General features: G+C 47.3%; 1 protein-coding gene across 1 annotated transcript in view; it reads left to right on the top strand.

Moving 5' to 3' along the window:
* Positions 1–26,498, top strand: part of KSR2 (kinase suppressor of ras 2) — a 402,547-nt gene that overhangs the window by 338,729 nt on the left and 37,320 nt on the right. The window contains exons 11-14 of the mRNA XM_077159946.1: positions 4,325–4,366; positions 4,680–4,752; positions 7,739–7,787; positions 9,811–10,178. Coding sequence (XP_077016061.1) covers positions 4,325–4,366; positions 4,680–4,752; positions 7,739–7,787; positions 9,811–10,178 — 532 coding nt within the window. The remainder of the gene's footprint in view (positions 1–4,324; positions 4,367–4,679; positions 4,753–7,738; positions 7,788–9,810; positions 10,179–26,498) is intronic.

Below are 26,498 nucleotides of genomic sequence, written 5' to 3'. Positions count from 1 at the left end.
TCTTTTGTGTTCTGGAGGGGACTCCCAAATCCCCATTCTCATGGACTTCATAGCTTAGTGGGAGAGACTGGAGTTAATGAAGTAAACATGCCCATCAAGATAGGATTACAAACTGTGCTAAGGGCTATGAAAGGAGAGAACAGTGCTATGAGAACGATAAGAACAAATTAAGGTTTAAGATGGTCGCGTTCTGAAGGAGGGGTGGAATTATCCAGGCAGAGAGCAGGGAGCACGTGCAAAGGCCCTTATGCAGGGAGGAACTTGGGGACATCAGAGGAACTGAGAGACTGTTCCAGTGGCCCAAGTGCTAGAAACCAGGGGGAAATCACACCGAGTGAGGCTGGAGAGCCCCGGCACCAGGCCCTTGTGGGGCCTTGTAGGGCCTGGCAGGAATTTAGATTTTTAGGATGCAATGGGACGCATTCGACAAGTTTCTGCAGGGGAGCATCTTGTCCTTCTGGAAAGACCATTCTGGCCGCTCCATGGAGAGGTCTTGGGTGGAAGTGACCACACAGAAGTGGAAGTGCCTTAGAGGCACCTGCCTGCCTTTCGGACCCTTCCGTTATCTGGAGGCCTCCAGATCCTGAATCCTCTTGGTACCAGAGAGCCAGGAGCCACGCTGCTCCCCGGGGCAGCCCCTGGGGTTCAGCCTGTTCCTTGGAGCCACTTCTCGCTAGCGTCCTTCATCAGCAGGGCTCACAGCGGCGCCTCCTCTTCTGCCTGCTTGTCTCCCTTCAGTCCTCAGGAACAAGCTGTTCAGCACGTGGAGAGGTCAAAGAGGGGCTTGGCTCTGTACTGGGAGTCCTTTGCCCGGTGTCCTGTTGCCTTACACCTGTCCCTTCTTGGACTCGCCAGAGCAGCTCTTGGTCCCCGCACCCCCTAGCCCCTCCTTCCTACCGAGCCTAACTGCCAGCTACCCTTTTTGCAGACACTGAATCCCCCGTGACAGTTAGAGCCAGGGAAGGAAGAGATCAGCTAAGCCCCTTGATAACCCTGGATAGTTTTTCTTTTTTTAATTTTGGTTCCTTGTTGACTAACGAAATGGTTGTGTGTAATGACAAACTAGATTATCTGGAAGGTCCCTGGAATCACACAAGCCAGTTTACTCTTAAAGTGTGGCTCTGAGACCTTGAATAAGCTGCTTCCCAAACTGGACCCCCATTTTGCAGAATCAAGAATGCACCCGTCTGAACTCTACCTTTTGGGAATATTTTGGAATTTGTCTAAGCCATTGGTTTCTGCTATCTTATCTATGATAAAAGGGAGCTGATTCATTCAAGAAACCTGCATTGCACACCCATTAGTGCAAGGCACAGACCCAAGCAGGTGCTTGGGATCCCGAGAAGCCAGGACTAGCCCTCTATAGGGAAGGAGCTTATAAATTAATTCTGCCTTCTGGGGGAGAGTTCAGTCCATTTTCTCAAAGCAACTAAACACTTGAAACTCTTCTGGTTGTCTCTTGATTATAAATCATTCTTTTCAGTCAAGAGAGCTTGGAAAGATGCAGCTAACTCTGTGTGCCCAACCTCATGGAGGAAGGGACGCATATCATCCCCATCTTACACACTTGGAAACTGAGACTCAGGTGATGTTACTTGTACAGTTCTTATAGTAGCCGAAGGCAGAGCGAGGACTCAACTGACATGTTCTGCAAGGTTCTAGACCCCAGGCTCGTCAGCACAGAGCCAGAACTCCGTGAGCCAGCTCTTGGCCCCAGCTTGTCCTGAATGTAATAAAAACGGTTGTGCGAATGCATTCACTGTCTTCGGTTCCTAGGGCTGCCATAGCAAAGTACCACCTGCTGGGCAGCTTAAAACAGCAGACATTCATCTTCTCACAGTTGTGGAATCTGCAGTCAAGGTGTCCGCAGTTGTCCGTGGCGTTCTCACCTCTGCTTCTCTGTCCACATTTCCTCTGCTTAGGAGGAGTCCAGATGCATTGGGTGAAGGGCCCATCCTGCTGCAAGCACCTCATTGGAACTGGCCTCATTCCTTCTGTAATCACCCTATTCCCAAACCAAGGTCATGTTCTGAGATACTGGGGAGTAGAATTTCAGCCTGTCTTTTGGGGGACAGAATTCAATCCGTAACACTCACCAATTCAGACTCATCCTTGCTCCCATTCCTGCCCACTTCATTTATTGGGGGGATATAACGAGCACCCTCACCCCCCCTATTCCAAGTACCCCCTTCCGCTGGAAGGAGTGGTAGCAATTGAAACCTTGGTAGTGTCCAAAACAACAGCCTCTGGTGAGTGCACTGGAGGTAAAAGGAATTACAGGAGAATCAGTAGGGAACCCTGGGGAATTTCTTTTATACATGTTTGTTTTTTTTTTTCCCTAACTACAGAAATCAGTCTACTGGAAGTCTGAAGTCAAGGTGTCCACAGGGCAGGTGACTTGGATGCCTATCCTTTTGATAGAAAAATAATGCGCCCCCCCCCCCCCCCCCAGAGACGTGCATGTCCAATTCCCCAGAGCCTGGGAGTATTTTACTTTACATGGCCAAAGGGACTTTGAAGATGTGACTAAGTTAAGGATCTTGAATTCGGACCAGTATCCTGGCCATCGCCCAGGTGGGCCCAGAGTGATCTGAAGGGTCCGATAAGAGGAGACAAGTGGGTCAAAGGCAATGGTGGGCAACGTGAGGGTGGAAGCAGAGCTGGGAGGGCTGCAGCCTCAAGCCAAGGAATGCCAGAAGCCTCTAGAGCCTGGAAAGAGGAAGGGGCAGATTCTCCCCTGGAGTCCCGAGAAGGACCAGTCCAACTGCCACCTTGATTTCAGTCCCTTAAGGCTCGTATCGGGCTTCCAACCTCCAGAGCTGTAGAGAGTCCATTCATGTTGTGTTAACCCACTGAGTTTGTGGGAATTTGTTACAGCTGCACCAAGAAAACTGAGACGATGCTCAGCGCACAAATTTGGAAAACAGGAAAAGTACAAAGAAAGGTTTAAAAAGCCACATTAGTGCCTTTGCCGAAAGGGAAAAAATAAGATTTTATTTTTTAGCTTTACAGACTTTTTCTGTGTGTGTGTACTTAGGCATTTAACAAAACTGCGATGAAAACTGCTTTTATACTCTAATATTTTAAAGTTGGTAATCATTTGTGAACTTGTTCCCGCGTCCTTAAGTATGTTTGTACCCTGTGATTTTTAATGGCTGTCCAGTATTCATCCTGTAAAATCCATCCACCAGGATTTACATCACAAATCAAGGCATCTAGATCATTCCCAACTGTTTACTGTTTTAAATAATACTGTAGTGAACATCCTTTTTCATATATCTTGGGCACATCTCTTATTATTTCTTTAAAATAAATTCCTGGAGTTAAAAGGATAAATGCTGTGTTGAAGTGCAGGTATAGTTTTAAAGCTCTTGATACACATTGCTATATTTCCCTCACTAAATACTTTTTACCCATTTATTCTCCCACCGCAGGGAGATGCTTTAAATATACAAATGGCTGGCTTGGGGCACCAGGGCCTGGTGTCTTTTTTCACATCCTCTCCTATACCCCCTTAGCATCTGCTTAGATGTGGAGAAATCTCCTTCAGTCCTTCCTGGTGGACACGGTGGCAGCCAGCCCTTTGCAGAGCGGTCTTCTTGCATGCCGTGTACTCCTCAAACTGTATGAGAGGCAGCTGCCCCTTGACTGTGAACTTCAGGAGGGGAATTAGTTTATTAATTGCATCCAAAGCCTAGGACATAGTAGATGCACATGAAATCACTTTGAACCAGATTGAAGGGCTTGCCCAAGCCTCAATGAGGTGTCAGGCAGGGGTGGATAACTCCTGACCACTCTACCTGGTGCAGTTTCCCCATGACTCTCTCTCCAGTGCTCGTTTATCCATGACACGGTCCCTAATTCAGAACGACCTGCTTATGGGGTTCGTGAGGGCTGAGACCCAGGTTTCTAAGTCCACAGTGTCCTCAGTACCAAACCAAGCTCCTGGCATTAGTGGCCACTCCATGGAGACCTGTTGAATGCACACGTAGACTTTTGTTTTGCTCTGGAAGGGTTGCAGGAGAGTCTTGGTGGCAGCCCAGGCTGTGGGTCTTGGAGAGAGGAGCCGGGGAACAGGAGCTCAGGGCGGCGGCTCTCTGAGTGAGAGGATTTGTTTGCAGGAAGGTTGAGATGTCAAAAATAGGAGGGGTGGCTTCAATATTTAGGGCTCTGGCTTCTTCATATGTGTCTTCAGTCCCTTGTAATCTGGGGTATAGAAAGCACAGGCAGGGAGCAGAGAATAACCATGTGGTCACCGCAGTTTGGTACCCAGAGGGACCGATCCTGGGTGGTTCTCACTTTGGTATTTCCTTTCTTTTGCAAGCATCCCACTACTACAAATGCAAGCAGCAGTTCATCTTTCCAGGTGAGTTTGGTATGAGCTGGAAGCAGCCCTTTCTTGGCAAATCCTGCTTAGGTGTGCAGTGGCTGGAATAGAAGGGGTCGGGTGGGATGTCACTGGGTGGACAAGGTCAAAAAGGGAGACAGTGGAGTCACCAGACCCCAGGATAGTGGCTGGACGTGGACATGGAGAAGGGAAGGGTTCCGAGGACCCAAGGGCACAACAGAAAGGCCTGGAAGTTGCTCTCCAGCAGAAGGATGGGCAAGGGAACAGGCCTTGGGGCTGGCCATGGGCCCACACGTGACTGGTTTCTGACTGTCCAGTGTCTGGTTTGCAGATGTGGTGCCAGTGCCAGAGACACCGACCCGGGCGCCCCAGGTCATCCTGCACCCAGTGACCTCAAATCCAATGTAAGTGGGACACAGACCTCCTTCCCCAGGCCACGAGCCCGCCCGTTGCTTGGCTCAGCACCCTTGTCTTCTACTTCCTCTTCCAGGATTAATGGGGTGGGGGACCGGGGAGAGAAGTAGAGAGGACGATGCAGGGCAAAGAGAGGGCCAGCGACAGCCCAGGTGGAGAGAGGCAGTGCCAGCCACCTCGTGTCCCCAGGCCCTCTTGTCGAGGGGAGTTTCCAGGGGCCGGAGCCTTTCCCTGGGAACCCCGGACCCTCCTGCAGCCGGAAGGCGACGTGCCGGGGAGCTTAATGAAAGGGCAGTCAGCCTCAGCCCGCCTGCTCTCCCCACCCCCTTTGAAGAAGTATAATTTAGGTTTTATACCAGCGATCTGCAGACTGCAGCCTGCAGGGCAAAGCCAGCCAGCTGCCTGCTTTTGCAAGTCAACTTTTATTGGCCCCCGGCCACCGCACACTTGTTAATGCATTTCTCTGCATTGCTTTTGCGCTCCAATGGCAGAGCCCAGGAGATGCCACGGGCACTGGGTGGCCCGCAAAGCTGAAAGTATTTACTCTCTGGCCCTTCAGAGAAGAAGTTTGCTGATCCCTGGTTTAGACCATTATAAAAACAATAATAGCTCATTTGAAAAAATGTGGGCCCTTCTGTAAAAAAAAAAAAAAAAAAGGGAAAAATTACAACTCGTAAACCGCCCACTGTCGGCATTTAGAGGTGTGTTCTTCCTGTCCAACTTTTACACACTTGTGACCCAAGATAGATGCGGCTTCCATTCTTCTTTTTTATCCATTAATGCTATGACCTAGCATTTCCATATTATTCCAGACTCTTCATAAACATTGTTTTCAATGGCTATGAATTCCATATTGATATAGAAAACTTTTCTGAACCATTGCAGCATTTCTGGATCCTACGTGGTGTTCCATGCTTCACTATTGTGATCAGTGCTAAGATGAACAGCTTTTGTAGCCTCCTTAGCTCCCTAGCACACAGAACCTCTTTCCACCTGGTCTGTTGTGCAAAGTTGGCGTGAAATCACCGTCATTTAACTTAGCCTCATGGCTGTGACCAGAGGCTGGGCCACGCTAGGGGACCTCATGTCAGTTTGACCAGTTCCTCAACTCGCAACTGCTCATCCTTTCCGACCTGTATGAGGGAGTCTGTTAGAGACCTGGTTGGTGCAGCTCTGAAATCAAAGCAGCAGCAGCTTGCCGGGGGATATCGTGCTGACATCCATCTCCGGATCATTTCTGTGCTGCACGTAAGCCAATTCCACAGTTTGTGCAAGACAAACTCCGGGTTATTAGCTGACCGTCAGGAAGTGCCCGTCAGTAGCTGCCTGCATTCTGCTTGAATGTGTGTGGAATGATGGGAACTAACTCTTGGCAGAAGGGAAATAATTCAATAACCCCACCTGCTGTCATCATGACTCGATGCACAGAAAGCAGGACAATGGCCCATGTACATTTTCTTTCCGGGTGGGAGGAGAAGCTCCAGCTGCAGTTTCCCACCGAAATCTCTCCCAGCATGTCAGGCTGCTGGCACGAGCAGCTGTCGTTATGTGGTTTCGTTAAGCCCTTCCAGCCCATACTATAATGATTGGTTAATATGATGGCAGATGCCATTTTGTGGCTGGACTCCCCCTCTCCAGGACTCCCTCCAGCAAGTCATTTGGTTCTGCAGGCTCAGTGGCTTGTTGGGGTCTGAAGCTCAGGATAGGGGAGGCCCCCCAAATGAGGGAGAGTGGGAATCTGCTAAGCTTTCCATTAGGGAAATAGAAAAGGTGAATGGGATTGCCCTCACCAGCTCCAGTCCTTCCATATCTTTTTCAGCAGCCTGATTACTTTTTCCCTCCTCCACACCTCAGGCATGCACACATCCTCTATTCTAAAAGCCACCCCGGAAACACACTTCTAGCACTCACTGTGCCCCTACTTCCACCTTATCTACCAGGTACCTGATACTCCCTTCTCACCCTCAGTGCATCTCATCACACCATCAACATACAGCATGCGCCCAACACCCCCAGAATGGCCACTCAACTCGTTTGCATATAAAACCACCCCTAACAGAGAACATCCCGTAATAGCTACACAGCACTTGGCATGTTCGGGACACTCACACACAGACACACTGTGACGCCAACGCCCATCCCAGCATGTCTGCACATCTAGACCACAAGTGTAGCTCATGAGCTCACATGTACACACACACACAAACACACACACACACGTGTCCTAGTCCCATATGGGTTTCACAGCTGTACCTTCTCATTTCACACATCCTCATCCAATGTAGTTGACAGGGTCTAACTCAAACACTGTGAACTTTGCAGATAATCCAGTCATTCTCTCCATGAATTTCTGCCATGCTCCATTCATTCATACCTAACCTTTGACTGTTGTCACTTTTAGTCTCTGTGCACAGTATGTACAAACTTGCTTTAGTTCCTTCAGTAGTGATGGAATATTCCTTAACGTCAGAAGTCATCCCAGTTTCAACTCTGTATCCCTCTAAAGACCTAGCCTGTGCCTGGCACATAATTCTAGTTGAACGAATAAATGGATGAAGGACCAAATAAATGAGCCAACAAACAAATGGGCACTGGGATCCTTTCAAAGATTCCGAATCCAAGTCAGCTGTGGATATCTGATTAATTCTTTCCAAGCAAACCCCTAGAAATCTGATCATTCTTTCACCTATGGTGTTTAGGCCAATTTATAAGGAAGCTGTTAGGTGAATGGAAACTGAAGCAATAAAGAAAAATGAGCCCCAAGAAGCCCAGGAAATCTATTTCAAACAACGCCCCGCACGGTCCCCCTTTATGGAGAGTTTATGGATTGGTTTGGAGACGTAGTGCCAAGTGAAATGTGAGATAAAAGCTTAGCGGTGAGGACTTTGCATTTTGAAACTCTTCATCCATGGATAAACTCGATTCATGGACTTGCCTTTTCACCCAAGGGTCATGTTTATTTTCCTTTCTTTAAAGCTTGGAAGGAAATCCATTACTTCAAATTGAAGTGGAGCCAACCTCAGAGGTGAGAATTGGAGAGCGGTGAACAACTTTCTCCAGGGGCTGCCCAGAACTTGGCAGAGACAGCCCCTAGTCCTGAATGGCGCAGCGGGCTCGGGGCCCGTGGGGTGCGGGGGCCCTGTTTGATGGATGTTCTGACTCGGGCACAATTAACAAGTGGTGGCCTCTCCCGGCACGGAGCCTAATGGGCCGTGACATGGTGTGCATCACGGAAAATCTGAGGAGTGCGGAAGTCGGCCAGCAATTTGCATTTTTACTTGAAAAATCAGCTCAGAGCTGGCCTGGGACCGAGGGGCATGTGCCCCCAAGGCCTCATAAAGCATAAGTGGGAGTGGTTTGGGGCTTCCTGGGAGGCCGGGCTCAAGGCAGGTTGTTGAGAAGATTCTGGGGTTTCTTCCCACCTCTGCTGAGAATCTGAAGTTCTGACCCCTTGGCCCTGCCAGGCTGTCCCAGGCTGAACGGAATAGAGTCAGGGTTTCCAGAGGAAATCACACCCTATTCTGGAATGATTGTGGGGTTGGAAAATGCTCCTGGAGGAAGCCAGTGTTTTCCGGGTCGTTTCTTCGGTGTGTGTTGTCAGGGGTGGAGGGTGCAGCTTGCTCAGGTGTCTTGGGCCAGGGAGACCCTCACCCACACAAGCGCCCACCTTCTCAGGACAGTCTCATCGGGCCCCAGGGCCCCTGGGAATCCCCCCTGGCTCCCACATTCCAGCAGGACTACAAGAGGCAGCCCCCCCCCAACACACACCCCCATGCTCCTGAGTCCCCCTCCCCCAGATACCAGTCCGTTTGGGTCCCCGGATCTTCAGCATTTAACCGTAGGCTGTCATACCTAAGTGACATGATTCATGTGGTTGGTTGTGTTAGATATGCAGATTTCTGGGCCTCACCTGGTGAGATTTTAGGCTCAGTAGTTCTGGGTGGGGCCCAGGAGTCTGCATTTTCTCAGGCATCCCAGGGTATCCCAGGTGGTCAGTTCTGTGCAAAGCGCTTTATGGGTTTTAATTCTCATTTAAAACCTCACACTGCCCCCCAGAAGCAGGTTTTATTGCCCCCCCCCACTTGAAGGATGAGGGAGAAAAGGCTCAAAGAAGTGAAGTGATTTGCCCAAAGTCACACAGTGACAAGATTCAAGCTCACTTGGTCTGCCAAGCCTGCCCCATTAACCTCATACTCTGTGTCTCCTGCCTTCATGGCTTCAAGCAAGTACTACAGCAGAAACCCCAGGTTGTGGCTTGTGGACGCCAGCTCAGGCCTCTCCGAGCTTCTGAGTCATCAATTCCAGATTCCCCAGGGGAAGCAGGAGGCACTTGATATTGAGGCCCATTACATGGTAGATGCAGATGCCTGAGGCACCTGCATTTATCGCAAGCACATAGACAGTCAGGTACGTGGCTTCTTCCCACCTTGCCAGTGCTGCTGGGGGAGCAAATGACGAGTAGGACGGGAAGGACATCTGATGTTGGGAGTGGAAAGACCTGATTTTTCACCCAAGTTCTGCGTGACCCAGAACAAGGCACTTCCTGGGGTAACCACCCATTTGTTTTGCCTATGCCAAGGGGTTTCCTGGACATGGGGCTTTCAGCGCTTAAACTGAGACAGTCCCAGAAAACAAGCACAGGTGGTCACCTTAGCACTTCCCTGCCCTGTGCCTCAGTTTCCCCTGTAACCTCTGTCCTGTTCTGCCCATGCCAAGGGGTTTCCTGGACACGGGGCTTTCAGCGCTTAAACTGAGACAGTCCCAGAAAACAAGCACAGGTGGTCACCTTAGCACTTCCCTGCTCTGTGCCTCAGTTTCCCCTCTCCTAAAGCTCAACAGGGTTGGACCATCACGATGGCCCTTTTAGCCTCTTCATTGTATGCCTAGATAAGAGCTACCTGGGAGAACAGAGGGAGATGCACATGGCAGCAGAAACGTGGCCGGACCCACACATGCCCATGGGGCCCAGCAGGGCCTTATGGGCCGGCCGGGCAGCGGCAGGAAGGGCCCTGACCTCTCTATCACTCTCTCCCCCGCTCCGGCCCCAGAATGAAGAGGGCCGCGACGAAGCCGAGGAGTCGGAGGACGACTTTGAGGAGATGAACCTGTCCCTCCTGTCGGCCCGGAGCTTCCCGCGCAAGGCCAGCCAGACCAGCATCTTCCTCCAGGAGTGGGACATCCCCTTCGAGCAGCTGGAGGTCGGCGAGCTCATCGGGAAGGGCCGCTTCGGGCAGGTGTACCACGGCCGCTGGCACGGCGAGGTGGCCATCCGGCTGATTGACATCGAGAGGGACAACGAGGGCCAGCTGAAGGCCTTCAAGCGGGAGGTGATGGCCTACAGGCAGACGCGGCACGAGAACGTGGTGCTCTTCATGGGCGCCTGCATGAGCCCGCCCCACCTCGCCATCATCACCAGGTCAGCCCCATCTGCGCGGGGCTCCCGCCCCCACCCCCCGACCCGGGAAGCGGGAGGGTGCTGAGGTTGAGGTTCACACCATCTTCCGGTCACTAGAGCATCTCTAGTGCTGCCTGCCATTCACAGCTTGCACGGTTTTAAGATGTAAGGGTCCTGAAGGCACGTTTAATGCTGCAACTCTTTAGCAGAACAGTGCTTGGAGAGAGCACTGAAAGGGGAGTCCCCGAAGGCAAGTAAGTATTTGTATGTATTTGTCTAAGTATGTGCATGAACTGCAGCAAGACTAAAACAGGATTCTGCAAACTTTTTCTGTAAGGGACCCCAGTATTTTAGGCTTCGTGGGCTAGAAGGTCCCTGCAGCAACTGCTCAACTCTGTAGGTGTAACATGAAAGCAACCATGGACAATAGCTGACAAATGAGCAGGGCTGGCTGTATTCCAATAAAGCTTTATTTACAAAGACAGGCAGCGGGCTGGATTTGGCCCGAAGGCTATAGTTTGTCAACCCTGGACTGGGATTCTGATGAAAGTTATTCTGGTTTTCATTAAAGTTGAAGAGTCCGTTTGCAGGGCTTTATGATCGTCGTGATTAATACCCAGGACTTATGGTCTGTGGGGGTGCAGAAGGGGTATTTCATAAACAGTTGACAGTAAGACAATGTCAGATAGTAGTAATTAGCTTGGACTTACTCTCCCCCTGACCTCCTCCAGTGAGTCAGGGCATTGAAAAACAACACCTTTGGTTCCGGCTGAGCAGGTGGGAAACCAGCATTGGGTGTTTTTTAACTCCGGCATTTGCTCACCTGTTGTGTTAGGGCCGGCCACAGTGAGCATTCTTACTAGGCCATTGTTGTCACACATCACATTAGGAGCCCTCTCCTTCCCACATCCAATCAAACAATGAGATTCCAAATACTCAAGACTTGCGTCTTGGTAGGACCTGTGCACTCAGGAAAGGGCTGGTGTGTCTCTGAACTGTCCCTTTTGATACAAAGCCTCATTGAGTCCAATTATAAGGTCTTGGTGATTGGTAGAAACTGCATTATCATCTGTCACCACTGATTGTGCAGATGGAGGGTTGATGGGGCGCCCTGGTATGGAATGGTAAATGCTTGCAAAGGACTAGAGATCTAGGAGATTTAGGAATTCAGTCTTCCTTATACCATGGTAAAAATGGTGATTCTCAGCTTTGTACCGGCAGAAGTGGTCCTCAAATAATCATCCCAGATAATATTCAGGGGCTGAGCTATTCTGATTATATAAGTGTATCAGTAAGCTTTTGCTGTGTAACAAACACTCCTGAAACTTAATGGTTTCCCTCTATCCAGTGGATAGTTCTGGTCTGAGCCAGGCTTAGTCACTGGGCTCCTGTAGGTGTTGGAGGTCAGCTGGATGCTATTCAATCTGGCATGGCTTCACTTACATACTTACTGGTTGGCAGAATGTCGGCTGCATGCCCTGCTGCTCCTCTGTTGCACAACCTCTTTATCCCCCAGCAGACTAGCATGGGCTCATTCCTATGGGGGTCTCAGAATTCCAAGTGTAGCAGGAGTTCAAGTCCCAACACGCAACTGCGTTTCACATCTCTGCTTGTGTCTCATTAACTAAGGTCTGTTGGCCCAAGCAACACAATCAACCTAGATTCAAGGTGTGAAGAAACAGACTCTATCTCTTGATGGGTAGATCTGCAGCCTTGCAGTTAGGAGGAGAGATGCAGAGACAGAGAAAATCTGTGGCCATTTTTACAGTCTACCATAGCAAGACCCTTCGTTACATTTCTTTCTCCTTATCCAGTACACATCATTCTTTTAGAAGGCAGTTGCCTTCTCCTTTACTTGATGCACAAGTCTGGCCTACTTCCCTTGGCTGTCCATCAGTCTGTTATGCCAGCTTTCTCTGGTCAGCTCTTTGCCTTCTGGCATACTAACCTCTCCCCTGCCTTTTTTTTTTTTTAATATATCTCCAAATTAGAAATTTTGAGACCCATCATCTCATCTCCTTTGCTGGCCTTTCTAAGGCCACCCCCCCCACCCCCCACCATCTCCCTGCCTTCTGAGTTTTTCAGTGTTGTCAGTGAGGCCAGTAATTCATGCCTCCCTCACCCCCTTTCCCAAGGGGTGCCTAATTGGGAATAGATGGGTTCGGTTAGCAGCCATCCTTGAAAAACGAGTGGTCATTATGAAAATGTGTCCCCCATCCTGCAAGCCAGCTGTATTTGCGGCTCTCTTCTATTGTGCATAAAACTCTGAACACCCTCCCCAAGCACTAGAACTGCCTACAGATTTCACAAATAATGCAGCCTTTTCCTGGCATCATGATAACAACTCTGCAGCGTTGGGACATGTAATTGGTCCCTGAAGTGTTTGGGGATTTTGCATGAAGCCTCAAGGATGCCAGATAAGCCCCAAAGAAGTGGTATTTATTCCATATTATTATGTTGTTATATATTATCTTGGGGAGCAGCTCTGTGCACCCCTCTCTCCCATTCAGTAGCATCTAGTCGTTGGCTCTCCAGGTTTCTTATCTGAACATTCAGTTGGAAACCAAACATTTGAGTAATTTAATTAATCACTTGCATTCATACGATTGGTTGGCAGAGGTTGGTAGTTGGACAACAGCCAACCAACTGGAACAATTTTTGCACACTGGATTATTTTACAGGGAACATAAGACCAGATAATTACCTGGCATATTCCATATAAATTCACAATGGCGTGTTCTAGCCAATTACTTAGTAATTATCATCAAAGTTAACAAGTATTTCTAAGATTAGCTTCCTTGTAATGCAATATGTATGGCTCTTGGGGCATGAGTAATAACCAACTAGTTACCCAATTGCTATATCCACAAATGCAATTAGCAGCGGGATTGCTAAATTGTTTCACGATTGGGGTCATTATGAGATTATTGCAAAACTATTGATAGCCTGCGCAATCGCTCGTTTTAAAAACTCCAAATGGAATTTGAAAGCCAGTAAAGATAGAGTTGAATGAAAACATCTCTCACTGTTCTACCTTGCCGCAGGGTTTCCTGGGCGTCAGTTTCCCCATCTGTAAAATCAGTCAGTGGAGCCAGATGTTTGTGTAGATCCTTCCAACTCTGAAAAAGTCATTTGGTTCTCTGAGAACAGGCTGTGTTTGAGAAGCAGACTGGGACAGGTCCAGCTCAGTGCTTCCCAAAGTTTGGACCACCTGAATCTCCTGCATTAGTCACAGGGGTGGGGGAGTCATTAAAACACAGATTCCTGGGTACTGCCAGTATTCGTTTTCTATGGCTGCTGCAAAAAATAATAGCAAACTTGGTGACTTAAAAACAAAACCCACTTATTATCTTAGAGTTTTGGAGGTCAGAAATCCAAAGCAGGCCTTACTAGGCTAAAATGAAGGTGTCAGCAGAGCTGTGTTTCTTTTTGGAGGTTCGGGGAGAGAATCCATTTCCTTGCTTTTCCAGCTACTGGAGCTGTATTCTGTGCATTCCTCGGCTCATGGTCCCTTCCCTCCATCTTCCGAGCCAACAGTGTGGTGTCCTGCTTCCCCTGGCACACTGCCCTCCCCTGTTGTTGCATCTCCCTCTTCCTTCCTTGTCTAAGGATGTTTTTTATTGCATTGAGCCCACTCGGACAGTAATGCAATGTAATCACATCTGCAGATACCTTTTTGACTTGTACAGGTCCAGGGATTTGGACCTGGGGGTGTTATTTGACCTCCCATTTCCCTGGACCTAAGGAATGAAACCTATTTGCAGACAGAGATCTTTTAACCAAGGTCCCCAGCTAATTCTAATCTGCTTGATATTTGGGAGCCATGCCCTAGAGACTGTCACCCTGGAGTACCCGCTGTGCGCCCAGAGAATTGGTGTCAAATGTGGCCAGCTAATGCAGAGAGAAATGGAAACAGGACAGTTTCCAATGAAAACAGACTAGATAGAATTACCGAATGTCGGGATCTCAGTGCGAAGGTAATTTATTTATCTGGCAGCGAGAGGGTGGGCAGCCCTCCTTGGCTTGGTGTCATGGAGATAGAGCCAGAAGCAAAGATCCTCAAATCGGTGCCTTCGAATGGACTTCCTCAGGGGACCTGAGCCCGTGGAACCCAACCCTGCCATTTTATAGATTTGAAGACTGAGACCAGGAGAGGAAAGTGGAGTCAGGGCAAACGCCTGGGTCTTCATCAATGTACCCCATCCTCCAACATCTGGAGACCGTTATATGCCCCCATGCTGGTCCATTTATCCATCCATTCACTCATTCAATCAATGGATATTTATTAAACATTAAGTGCCAGCTACTATGCTTGACACTTGGAGGATGGCAGGGGGCAAGACAGACATGGGCCTTGTTTTCTGGGTGCTGGCATTGGGGCGGGGCAGTGCTGGTGGAGACCTACTAGCACTGAAGTAGTCATGAGCTTAAATTAGTGCCAAATGTGGTGAAGGAAATAAACCCACAATGTGATAGAGGGGAATGAAGCAGGTTCCGGGCAGCGTCTCTGAAGAAGTGATGTTTGGGCAGAAAACCTGAATAATCAGGAGCAGCTGGGAGGACCTGGGGTTGGGGGGCAGGCACCCTAGCCAAGAGGATGGCAAGTGCGAAGGCCCAGGGCTGGAGTGAGCAGGTACTGACGGTGGGGAGGGCAGGAGGGGAGAAGATGAGGAGACAGAAGTTGGCAGGAGTCAGGGGGGCTTTTCACACAATACCTATGCCTGGCTCTACCCCTAAATTAGGGTTTTCAACCTTGGCTCTGTTGACATATGGGACTTGCGAATTCTTTTTGTGGAAACTTTTGTAAGCATTGTAGGACATTTGACAGCATCCCTGGCCTCCACCCACTAGATGCCAGTAGCATCACCTCCCTCCCCTGTTATGGTCACCGGCATGGTCTCCGGACATTACCACATGTCCCCTGGGAGTCAACATCGCTCCCCTCCCCCACCACCCAAGCGTTTCTAATTTAATTAGTCTGGGGCAGGGCTCAGCCCTTCTGTAGTAACACTCAGCGGATGATTTAATTTCATAGCAGGGTGAATGTACATTTGCTATGAAGTCCTTTCCACAGATAGTCATCGGACTGAGTGCTCAGAATACAGTTTCGGCAGTTTATACAAGGAATTTACATTCCAGTACCAAACAATGCCAACTTTAGGCATTGCAATCAATGCCATGAAGGCAACAAACAGGTCCATGGGTCAAGAGTGACAAAAGGGTGACCTTAAAGAGGGGGGTTCAGAGGAGGCTTCTTGGGGGAAGTGACATTTGAACTGGGACCTAGATGGGGAGGAGGAGATGGTATGGCAAAGAGGCAGAGTAAGAGCATTCCTGGTAGGGGGAATAGCAGGTGCAAAGGCCCTGAGGTATGACCAAGTGGGGCATGTGTGAGACCAGAAGGAAGCAAGTGAGCCATGGGAGAGGAGTAGGAAAAAAATAACTATAGTGGCCAGATCATGCAGGACCTCAAAGGTGTGGGAAAGGACATGAAGTTTATTCTAATGCAATGGGAAGTGGGGAGCCAGTGAGGAGTTTTAAACAGGGGCAGCTCACAACTCGGGAAGTTTCCTGATGGCACACCTCCTGTCTGCTCTGACACTCAGCTGGGTGGCAGCTCCCAAACCCACCTCTGAAGGGCACAGGCAGAGGACATGTGTCTGGCTCCCCGGAAAGATGCCTGAATGATCCCTCTGTCTTTAAGAACTCAGAGAACTTTGTCAGGATGCTTCCCCAGGGGCTAGGAGGTCAGATATTGGGGCCTCACATGCATATCTCAGTGTGATGGAGGGGCTTGGGCTGTGCACCCAGGAAAGAGGAATCAGGAGAGGGCTGGGTTTCCCCCACACCTTCAGGAGAATTTTATTTATTTTAAATTTCTCACTGGGCGTGTGTTATCAGTCTCACACTTGGTGCTGAGAGTCTGGCATGTTCTCAAGTGACACATCAAACTTTCACCCAACTCCCAGGGACAGGAAGTGATGAAATCCCACGGGGCCTCATTGAACAGCATTTTGTTTGTTTGTTTGTTTGTTGTTTGAACTTTTTTGATTATATAATATAACATATATAAAGCAAAGAAAGAAAAAAAGCAATAGTTTTCAAAGCACTCTTCAATACGTAGTTACAGGACAGATCCCAGAATTTGTCATGGGCTACCATACCATCCTCTCAGATTTCTCCTACTAGCTGCTCTAGGACATTGGAGGCTAGAAGGAATAAATATTTTTTTATCGTCACAATCAACTTTTTGCATGTGTGTGCATGTGAAAAATAACATATATACAAAAAAAGCAATAAATTTCAAAGCACAGTGCGACAGTTAGTTGTAGAACAGATTTCAGAGTTTGGTCTGGGTTACAGTTCCACAATTTTACATTTATACTTCTAGCTGCTCTAAGATACTGGAGATTAAAAGAAATATCAATATAATGATTCAGCACTGATACACTTTTGTAAAACCCCACCTTCTCTGTATAACTCCACTGTGCTGGTTTGGAAGAATGTATGAACCCTAGAAAAGCCATGTTTTAATCAAAATCCCATTTCATAAAGATAGAATAATCCCTATTCAATACTGTATGTTTGAAACTGTGATCAGATCATCTTCCTGGAGATGTGATTTAATCGAGAGTGGCGTTAAGCTGGATTAGGTGACATGTCTCCACCCATTTGGCTGGGTCCTAATAAGTTTCTGGAGTCCTATAAAAGAGGAAACGTTTTGGAGAATGAAAGAGATTAAGAGAACAGAGCAGAACGACATAGCTACGAGAAGCAGAGTCCAGTGACCTTTGGAGATGAAGAAGGAAAATGCCTCCCAGGGAGCTTTATGAAACAGGAAGCCAGGAGAGAAGGCTAGCAGATGATGCTGTGCTTGCCATGTGCCCTTCCAGATGAGTAGGGAACCCTGACTGTGTTTTCACCATGTGCCTTCTCACTTGAGAGAGAAACCCTGAAATTCATCAGCCTTCTTGAACCAAGGTATCTTTCCCTGGATACCTTTGATTGGACATTTCTATAGACTTGTTTTAATTGGGACATTTTCTCAGCTTTAGGATTATAAACTAGCAACTCATTAAATTCCCCTTTGTAAAAGCCGTTCTGTTTCTGGTATATTACATTCTGGCAGCTGACAAACTAGAACATCCGCCATCACCTTTGATTTTTCTATCCCACACTTTAGGGGTATTTGGGCTATGCCCATTCTAACTTTTTCATGTTGGAAGAGGCTGTCAGTAATATGGGGTAGGGAGATGGAACTAGGTGATGTTCTGGAGAGGCTGGGCCCTCTAGGTTTCAGGACTTACCAGGTCCAGGGACCCCTGTGGAGGTTGTAGTTTCTGGAAAGTTATCCTAGTGCATGGACTCAGGGGACAGTGTTTTCAATCCAGTAAATATCAGCAGCTATTTAATTGATTATTTATTTCCAACTCCAGATCAGTTCCTCTTTTTCGTGCTGTCAGATATAATAGCGCCCGGTCCCTGTACTTGACAGACAGACAAATGGAAGGCACTTCTTGTGCTAATCTTGACATGCGCATGAGATTTCCACTTGCTTTTTTTCATAACTCTGTACTTTTGGGCTTTCTGACATTTTTTTTCTTCAGGCCAGTTTGATTGTCCTAAATATAACATGCAAGAGTTGGGGGGCCTGAGCACATGAAGATCTGTCCCCCGCCATCCAGTGGAATCGGCTTCCTTTTATGCTCAAAAAGCTGAGTCGCTTTCCCTTTATAAAGCACAGCTGAAAAGGTTTTTGTCTGTGGCTGCCTTTAATTGTGCTGAAATGTAAAGCACCCCGGGACTTTTGTGAAGGAAGTGCTATAAATGAACGGCATGATTTTCATTATTATTATTATTAGCATCATCTCATGTACATTGCCTTCGCCTGTTGGTAAAAGATCATATGACCGGCACAGGACATGCATGGGTGAAGACCTTGCTACCAGCCACCACTTTCCCCACATCTCAGAGATTCTTAATTAGCGTGTGCGATATCTGTCATCACATAGAAAATGTTTTGCCTTGTTATACAAGTGATAACTTGTTTGTTATAGAAAATGCTGATCAGCAAAAAGAAGAAAAGGAACATTACCCTTAATGTCAACAGAATCACATTCACATTTTGGTTTATATCTCTCCAGGCATTTTTCTCAGAATGTGGACGAATTTACACTTTGTATCTATCAGGATAACTGTAGCTGCTGTAACAAGCAAGCCTTAAAACTGAAGTGGCTTAACACAATATAAGTTTCTTTCTTTCTCGTAAGACAGTTCATTGTGGGTGTTTCTGGATGGCAGGTGGATTTTTCCAAGTGTTTAGCAACCTAAATCCCATCCATCTTTTGGTTTGGCCGTCCTCTTGGGCTTGCTGGGAAAAAGAGGAAAGGACAGAGAGGGTCATAGGTGGGAGGTTTCTCTGAACTATTCCTAGGAGTGGCACATATCAGTTCCACTCATGTGTCCTTGGCTGGTACTTGGTCCCTTGGCCACACCTCCCTGCAAATAAAGCTAGGAAACCTGTTTCTAAGAGGAAGGACAAATGGGTTTTACTGCACAGCCAGCAGTTCTGTGACACACACATATATATAGATGGAGCTGCTGCTTCTATTGAGGATAAAATCACTTGTCACATCCTATTTTGTAACTTTCTGTATTCACTAAAAAAAAATAACATATGCGACACTCTCTCTTTGGACTTGGGTCTATTGCAAACTTTTTTCACTCTTGTGTACCTCAGTCTGCTCATCTATAAGATGGAGATATCATGAATCTCTCTTGCAAGATAGTGATGAGAATTAGAGCTCTTATACGTAAATGCTATAGCGTGATGCTTCCTGTACTGGAGGTGCCAGATGAGGGTACCTCTTAATTGCTGTAACAATAGTGGTAATATATTAATAGTAATAATAACAGCCTCAGCAATTAGGAGAAGTAGTATATCTCTTCTTAGATGCCAATGCATCTGTTTTCATTTCCTGGCTGCTAAAACAAATACCATGTCATGGATTGGCTTAAACAACAGGAGTTTTTTGGCTCACAGTTTTGAGGCTAGGAGAAGTCCACAATCAAGAAATCAGCAAGATGATGCTTTCTTCCAGAAGACTCCGGTGTTCTGGAGCTGGCTGCCAGTGCGCCTCTGACCTTGGCCTCTCTGCCACATGGCACTGCACGGGGTGGCTTCCCCTGGCTCCTTTCTCCATCTGACTCCCACTCTGTGTATAAAGGACCCCAGTAATCCCTATTAAAGCCCAACCTGATTCCATGGGGCCACACTTTAACTGAAGTAATGTCCTGAAGAGATCTTATTCTCAATATGTCCACACCCACCAGAAAGTGGACGGAGCCCAAGGATACCTCCAACCCGGGGGACACAAGTCCATCCAAATTTGGTGCTACAAATAAACAGGTGCTTTGTGCTTATCAAAATGACACATGAGAGGAGATGATGGCTGTAGTTTGACTCCTTGGTTTGCCTTCCAGTTCCTGGCTTGCCCCTTGACCAAAGTGCTAAATTTCCCTCAAGATTTCAAGCCATCCAGGAGGAGATGTTAAGGAGGGAGCTGCCTATACTGACCGGAAGCTCAGATGAAAGATTTTGCCTAGAAATATGCACGTCTGAGTCCTCCAGGTGGAAGTGGTGATTGAGGTCATCCAGGGCAGAGGGCAGGGTAGTCCAAGGCCTGAGCCTCCGGCCCACTCAGCCCGGAAGCACCGGGCGGCCTGCTGGAGCAGCAGCACTTGGAGAGGTAGGAGCCCCCAGAACAGCATGGCGTCACCAAAGCTAAGCCAGAATTGCTGCTGCCTCACACTTCCTCCAACTCTGGTCCTTCTAATGAATCACTGTTTTATATTCATCAAGGTGTTTATGCCATAAGATGATTATTTTGTTCCTCTATTTGTTTGCTTGTTTACTGTCTCTTTAGCCTCTGTCCCCACTTAGCACATGTGCTGATTTGAAGATGTTCTGTACCCCAGAAAAGCCATTCTTTTCCTAATCCAATCTTTTGGGGGCAGACCTATTGTTTAGGGAGGAAACCTTTGATTAGATTGTTTTCACGGAGATTGACCCACTCAGTTGTGGATGTGACCCTTTGATTAGATTACTTCCATGAAGATGTTACATGCCTAATTATGGGTATGACCTTTTTTATTAGATGGAAATGTGACTTTGCCCATTCTAGGTGAGTCCTGATTGGCTTACTGGAGTCCTTTAAAAGGGGAAACATTTTGAAGAGAACACAGTTGCTTCAGAGCTGACAGAGACACAGATATTTGGAGATGCTTGGAGTGCCAGCAGAGGTAGCCTGGGTGCTAAGCAATGATTCGCATAAGTAGCCAGAACCTGAACAGAAGAAATCTCTGGCCCTGGGAGATGCTAAACTAAGAGATGAAACCCAGAGTTTTGCCCCAGAGCAGCTAAGTCAGGACCCACAGATATTTAAGAGAGTAAGCCACTGGGATAAGAAGCTGGAAGCAACGGAATTGGAAACAAGGACCAGCAGACAGCAGCCATGTGCTTCCCATGTGACAGACATCAGCCTTTCTTCTTGAGTCAAGGTATCTTTCTCTGGATGCCTTAGTTTGGACATTTTTATGGCCTTAGAACTGTAAAACTTGTAACTTAATCAATCCCCTTTATAAAAGTTGTTCCATTTCTGGTATATTGCATTCCAGTAACATTGGCAAACTAAAACAGCATGTGAGTCCCAGGAGAAGGAGGACCTCAGCTACTTGACTCACTTCTAAATTCCCAGAACCTAAGATATCAGGTTGCCCTTAAACACTTGTTGAACAAACAACTTCCAAAAATACATCCACATGCATTATCACAGCCTGCTCCTCTAGGTAAGTTTAGCAGCCAACAGTGAATGTTTCTATTTACTTAGAAATACTAAGAAAAGAGTGGAACACAAGTGAAATAGTACAAACTGGGGGGATTGCCATGGGATGTGGGAAAATTAACAATGGTGGAAAGAAAAGAGATGCCAATTATATGATTTAAATTACAATAATGTAATTAAGGGGCTGCGTGATTTCTGGGTATTTGGCCCCAAACACTCATGGTGTGCAAGATCCTGTGCTTGAAGCTGTGAATGGAGAGAAGGGAGTCTGGCCTGGTGTGTCTACACCCGTACTTCCCACCTCCCCCCTCTGTGCAGTTCACAGACAAGTAATTGGATGATAACCAAATGGTTTGGGAAACTCTGCATTAGGAGCACAGGGGGCTGTGGGGGCCCAGAGACAGCCCCTTATCCAATCAAGCAATTAGCCACATGCACAAGAGGGTCGGGGCATCCCTAACAGAGGGGAAAGCATATGCAAAGAGCCCATGGGACGAGAGTAACCAGCTGTAGTTTAGGATGTATGAGGAGAGTAGCAGGAGAGATGCAAGTTGGAGCCAGTCTCCAAGGACCTTGTGAGCTGGCCAAGGAATTTGAACCTTTCTCCTAAAGGCAAGGAGGAGCCACCAAGGGATTTAACCAGAGGAGTGACACAGTCTAGTTAGCATTTTAGAAGGATCACCGAGAGGCATTGCCTTGTCTTAGGAGACATCCCGTGAGCTCACATGTAGTACTTTCCCTCCTCCAAGAGCGGTGTGGACAGTTGGTGTTGATCCTAGTCAGACAGACACCAGTGAGAACAAATGCAGGCTTGAATGCCCCAGGTTCTAGAAGATACTAGGCATGACTCCCTAAGGGGAAAGCAACAGTGGCTTGCAGCCCTTTGGGAAGAAAGGCATTTTCAACAGCTTTCACTGTTGTCCAAAGTTAAAAATAGCCGGCTGCACTCCCATGTTTTGAAGGCAAGTGTGAGCAATAGCAGGCTCGAACTTCACGTGAAGCTGAAGTGACAGTGTCCTCAGCACGGGTGGCTGTCAAGAGAGTCAGGGGCATGGGAGGAGTTTCACATAGGGAGGCAAGATTGTAGTTAAGATCTTATTTTCTGGAGTCTAGCTGTCCTGCAGGCAAACACTGGGTCTCTTGTGTTTTTAATCCTTTTAACAATTCTCTGAAGTTAAGTACCATTTAACTCTCCTGTTTGCAGACGAAGAAAGAGAAAGAGGGAGCAGGGGAAGTTAGAAAGAGGCAGGATTTGAATCCAAGACTGGCTGAGGCCAAGTCTGTTTCAAACCACCCTCTTGTCCCCTTTCTCTTTGCAGCTGTGCCTAAGTGCAGTCCTCTTCTAATATCCCCAGGATGCCTTGGGATGCTCCACTAATGGGTTGTCTTCCCTGGGCAGAACAGAGATTCAGAGTTAAGTTCACTGTCCAAACCACAAAACTTATGCCACCTTGTGACTTGTTGAGTTGGCAACAGGTACACATTGAAACCCTGGTACTTGTCCTTTTCCCTCCCCCTCCTGCTTTCACGGACTCCAGGGCGGTGAGAATGCCCAGGGAGTTTGAAGTGTTAGGCGGGTATGTGTTCACTGCCTTTGGGAATTGCCTGGCCTGGGCTTTGGTTTGATGTCTTCCCACCCTGGCTACAGTTGCTTGGTCGCTGTTCAACTTTTACTTTCGGCTTTGTCCCCCGCCTGATTTGGTTTAAGATAATTAAGCCCATAAATCAAATAATACATAGATATCGACTATTTGTCATAGAGTATATCAGGATTGATTGACCAGTGGGAATACTGCTTTCCTCAATCAATGAGCAGCCATGGAGATAAATAAATCTTGATAATGACTGGCAAGAGGAAAATCAATAGGTATATTAATATATGCATTGGGAGCATATATCTTCAAATGTGAAATCAGAGTTTGCTTTGTCAGAAGAAGAGAATGAGGTGGGGAGGGAGGAAGGGACTGAGAGGGAGAAAGAGAGATAAAGGGAAAGAAGAGAGATAGAGACTGACTATCGATATCCCCAAAGTCTCTTGCACAATGCCAGGTACACAGTAGGTGCTCACTGACTTTTCTTGAACTGCAGAGATCCAATGAGTCTGCTTTAAAGAGACTGTATTGAATGTTTGCTCTTGGCGTTCTCTGGATGCCCAGTGTCGTACATCTCCTATGACCCCGGGCAGCAGCTGGAGGGAAGGGAGGAAGGAAGGTTTGTACACGATGGTGGGATGGGCCGGGGAGGAAAGGAAAGATCACCCCAGGCTGCTCAGGTGATGGGAACCATCACTGAGAAACAGATTGTTGAGCTGCGTCAGGTTCTGGGAGGTAGACTGTAGTGGGTTGTGCTGTGTCCCCACAAAAAAGACATGCCCAGGCCCTGACCTCCAGCACCTGTGAACATGACCTTATTTGGAAGTAGGGTGATTGCAGGTATGATTAGGATCTCAAGGTGAGACCACCCTGGGTTTAGGGTGGGCCCCGAATCCAATGACTGGCATCTTTACAAGAAGAAGGAAGGACACAGAGGAGAAGGTGACGTGGAGACAGAGGCAGAGGCTGAAGTGACAGGTCTAGGAACCAGCGGCCACCCGAAGCCAGGAGAGGTGCCTGCAGTGGGTTCTCCCTCAGAGCCTCCAGGAGGAAGCAGCCCAGGTGACACTTTGATTTCAGACTTGTGGCCTCCAGAACTGTGAGACAATAAATTTATGTTGCCTTAAGGCACCCAGTGTGTGGTAATTAGTTTTGGCAGCCTTAAGACTAATACAAAGATCAAAAATTGCTTGGGGTTATTGAGTATGAGGTGTATCTACATCTTTCAAGAGAAGATGTGAACCAGGCATTTAGATCTATTGATGCTCATAGATGATTTCTACACTGGGAGATATGAAATTCCAAGTCACATGTGCTGTGAATGATTGAAGCAAGCCCTGGGCTGGGAGATTGCCTCGAGCAGTGCTTTTCAAGCTTGGGTGAAACATCAGAAAGCCCTGGAGGGATTGTGAAAACACAGATTGCTGGGCCTCACCCCAGAGTTTCCCATTCAGAAGAACCATGATGGGGCTGGGGAATTCACATTTTTGACAAGTTCTCAGGTGATACATGGAAGCAGATGCTGTAGTTCCAGGGACCCCACTTTGTGAACCACCAGCCTGGGGCAGAATGACCAAGGCGAGAAGAGGACAGAGCATTATTGCAAAGAAGACTGATAAGGAGGGGCCAGACAGTCGAGGAAAACCAGCGGAGTGGAGTGTCACGGAAACCCAAGGCAGGCAATGTTTCAAGAAGGGAGCAGTCTACCATTTCAGAAGCTGGTGTTGAAAGGACAGTCGTGATGCAACTGGAAAGTGTCCCTCAGAGCTCTTGAAGCCTTACCATTTTGTCAGCCCATGGTTTGACCTCTGTCCAGGCTGCTACCCTGATTCACCTTCCCCCTAATATTTGACAACCCAGTCAGTGATCCAAGGTGTATATCATGTGGGTTTCCAGACTCGGGTTAAGATTCAGATGGGAATGAACTTATTTACACTCCAAACCAGAAAGATGGTGGAACTATGTCAGTGATGCAATAGGAGTCTGAGGTACAGCTGGAAGATCCATTCCCAGAGACAGTTACCAGCAGGAAGAAGCTAAAATTCATCAGAATGTTTGTGTGCTGTCACTGAGACTGGAAATTAATCTGCTTCTAGGAGATAGTCTCTCTGGGGACTAAGCAGTATTGTTTCCAAAACCAGTCACTGATGTTCAGCTATCTGGGCCTTTTTACAATAAAGAAGGGGCATTGGTTGTTGGGTTGAATCATTTTTAAGGTGAAAGGGGGCTGCATTGTAAAATGGCACTCTTGAATATTTGTTGAGATACACATATCTGTTGAATACCTGCTACGTGCCAAGGCACTGTGCTAAGAACTTTATAGATATTGCATCACTTAATTTTTATCCATTATATGGATGAGGAAGCGGGACAAAGATTTATAGTTGGTATAGCTGCAGGGAGTGACCCTGGCCTCATTCGTTCCACAATTTGAGCATTAATCCCGCCAGGCTGAACTGTATCATCTTAAAGAGTGAAATAATCCTTTGAATATCTTTTATGGCTGTTCTCCATGTCCCCCAGACGAGTTTCATAGATCACTGTCATAGTCTGGCTACTTCTCTTACCTTTGTGTACCCAGCAAAACTTAGGGTTTTCCCCCCCATATAGAAAATTTAAACCAAAAGTTCTTGCATGTCAAAGTCAAGCTTCTGTGTGTCCCACAGTGCCCAGCCTTATAGGCCATCAGGAAATATAAACTGCAAGTCATTGAAAATAGCCTGTGTCAAAAATTTGGGTTGCCCAGTTGTCCGGGGTCTGGAGAATCAAACTTCTGCACAGATTTGCTATTGTGTTTGTTTCTTTTGTATTAGTAATTAGTTAGCCTCTCTGTTCCTCAGTTTCTACAGCCATAAAATGGAGATAATAATAGTTACTACCTCATGGAATTAGTATGAGGATTAAATGAGATAATACATATGAGGTACTGAGAACAGTGACTGGCAAATATCAAGCGCTTTGTAAGTGTTGCGTTTGTTGTTTCTGCACTTGTATTATTACTACATTAGCCATAAATATGGGTGCCCAATGGAAGGGACAAATACAGCTCTCATCCTATGCTGCAGTAGTTGGATTGCAGCTAGAAGTGTGAATGAACGCTCTAACTCTTCACTTTTCTGAGCCTCAGTTTTCCCATGTGTATAATGGAATAACAGTATATCTCTCTCTGGGTGGTTATAAGAACAAATGAAACGGCAAAACTGCAGATTTTCATAAAGTAATCAGAATAAGGTAAATGTGGGGTAATTTTTAAAATCATAGTAGTAATAATAGTGTATTACGCATTAACTATATGTCTAGGGCAATTATTAGCACTTTGACTTTTCTCAGCCACCAAAAGAGGTTAGTACTGTTCTAATGGTGAAGCCCGGATTTGAACTTATATCTGCCTTTGTCAAAGCAGATACACATAAGTACTTTATTGGTGAAAAGAATTTTCTTGTTGAATTGGCAGGTAGCATTTACCAAGTTTAAACTTGGGACCACAACTTAGCAGTACCACCACCACCACCACCCCACCCCCCCCACCCCCCACCCCCACCCATAGTCAGCTCTCTCCAGTTCAAGCCCTTGAGTAGCTCTAAGGCAGGGCTGGTCCTTGTGCTGTCACTGACTGATGAAAAGCAGCACCCCCCATCCCTCTTGCCATCCCCTCCCTTTGATGGTAGCACAGAGACATGTGGCTAAGAAGTTGCACTTGCCTTTAATCAAAAGGTTTGTTTCCGAGTCTTCTTCAAAAAAAGGATTCCTTTTCTTCTAGGTGTTCAAAAGATCCAGAGGAATGCTAAGCAGGGAATAGATCAGTTATCTTCAGAGGCAAAGAAGAGGTCACACATCTTGAGAATTTCCCCAGTCGAGACCAGTCCTTCCAAGGCAGTCATTAGCTCAGTTCTTTGTGACTTTGA

The sequence above is a fragment of the Tamandua tetradactyla genome, chromosome 5, assembly GCF_023851605.1.
Source record: "Tamandua tetradactyla isolate mTamTet1 chromosome 5, mTamTet1.pri, whole genome shotgun sequence".
Lineage (NCBI taxonomy): Eukaryota > Metazoa > Chordata > Mammalia > Pilosa > Myrmecophagidae > Tamandua > Tamandua tetradactyla.
The sequence above is the reverse complement of the archived record's forward strand: the minus strand, read 5'-3'. Positions and strand labels throughout refer to the sequence as shown.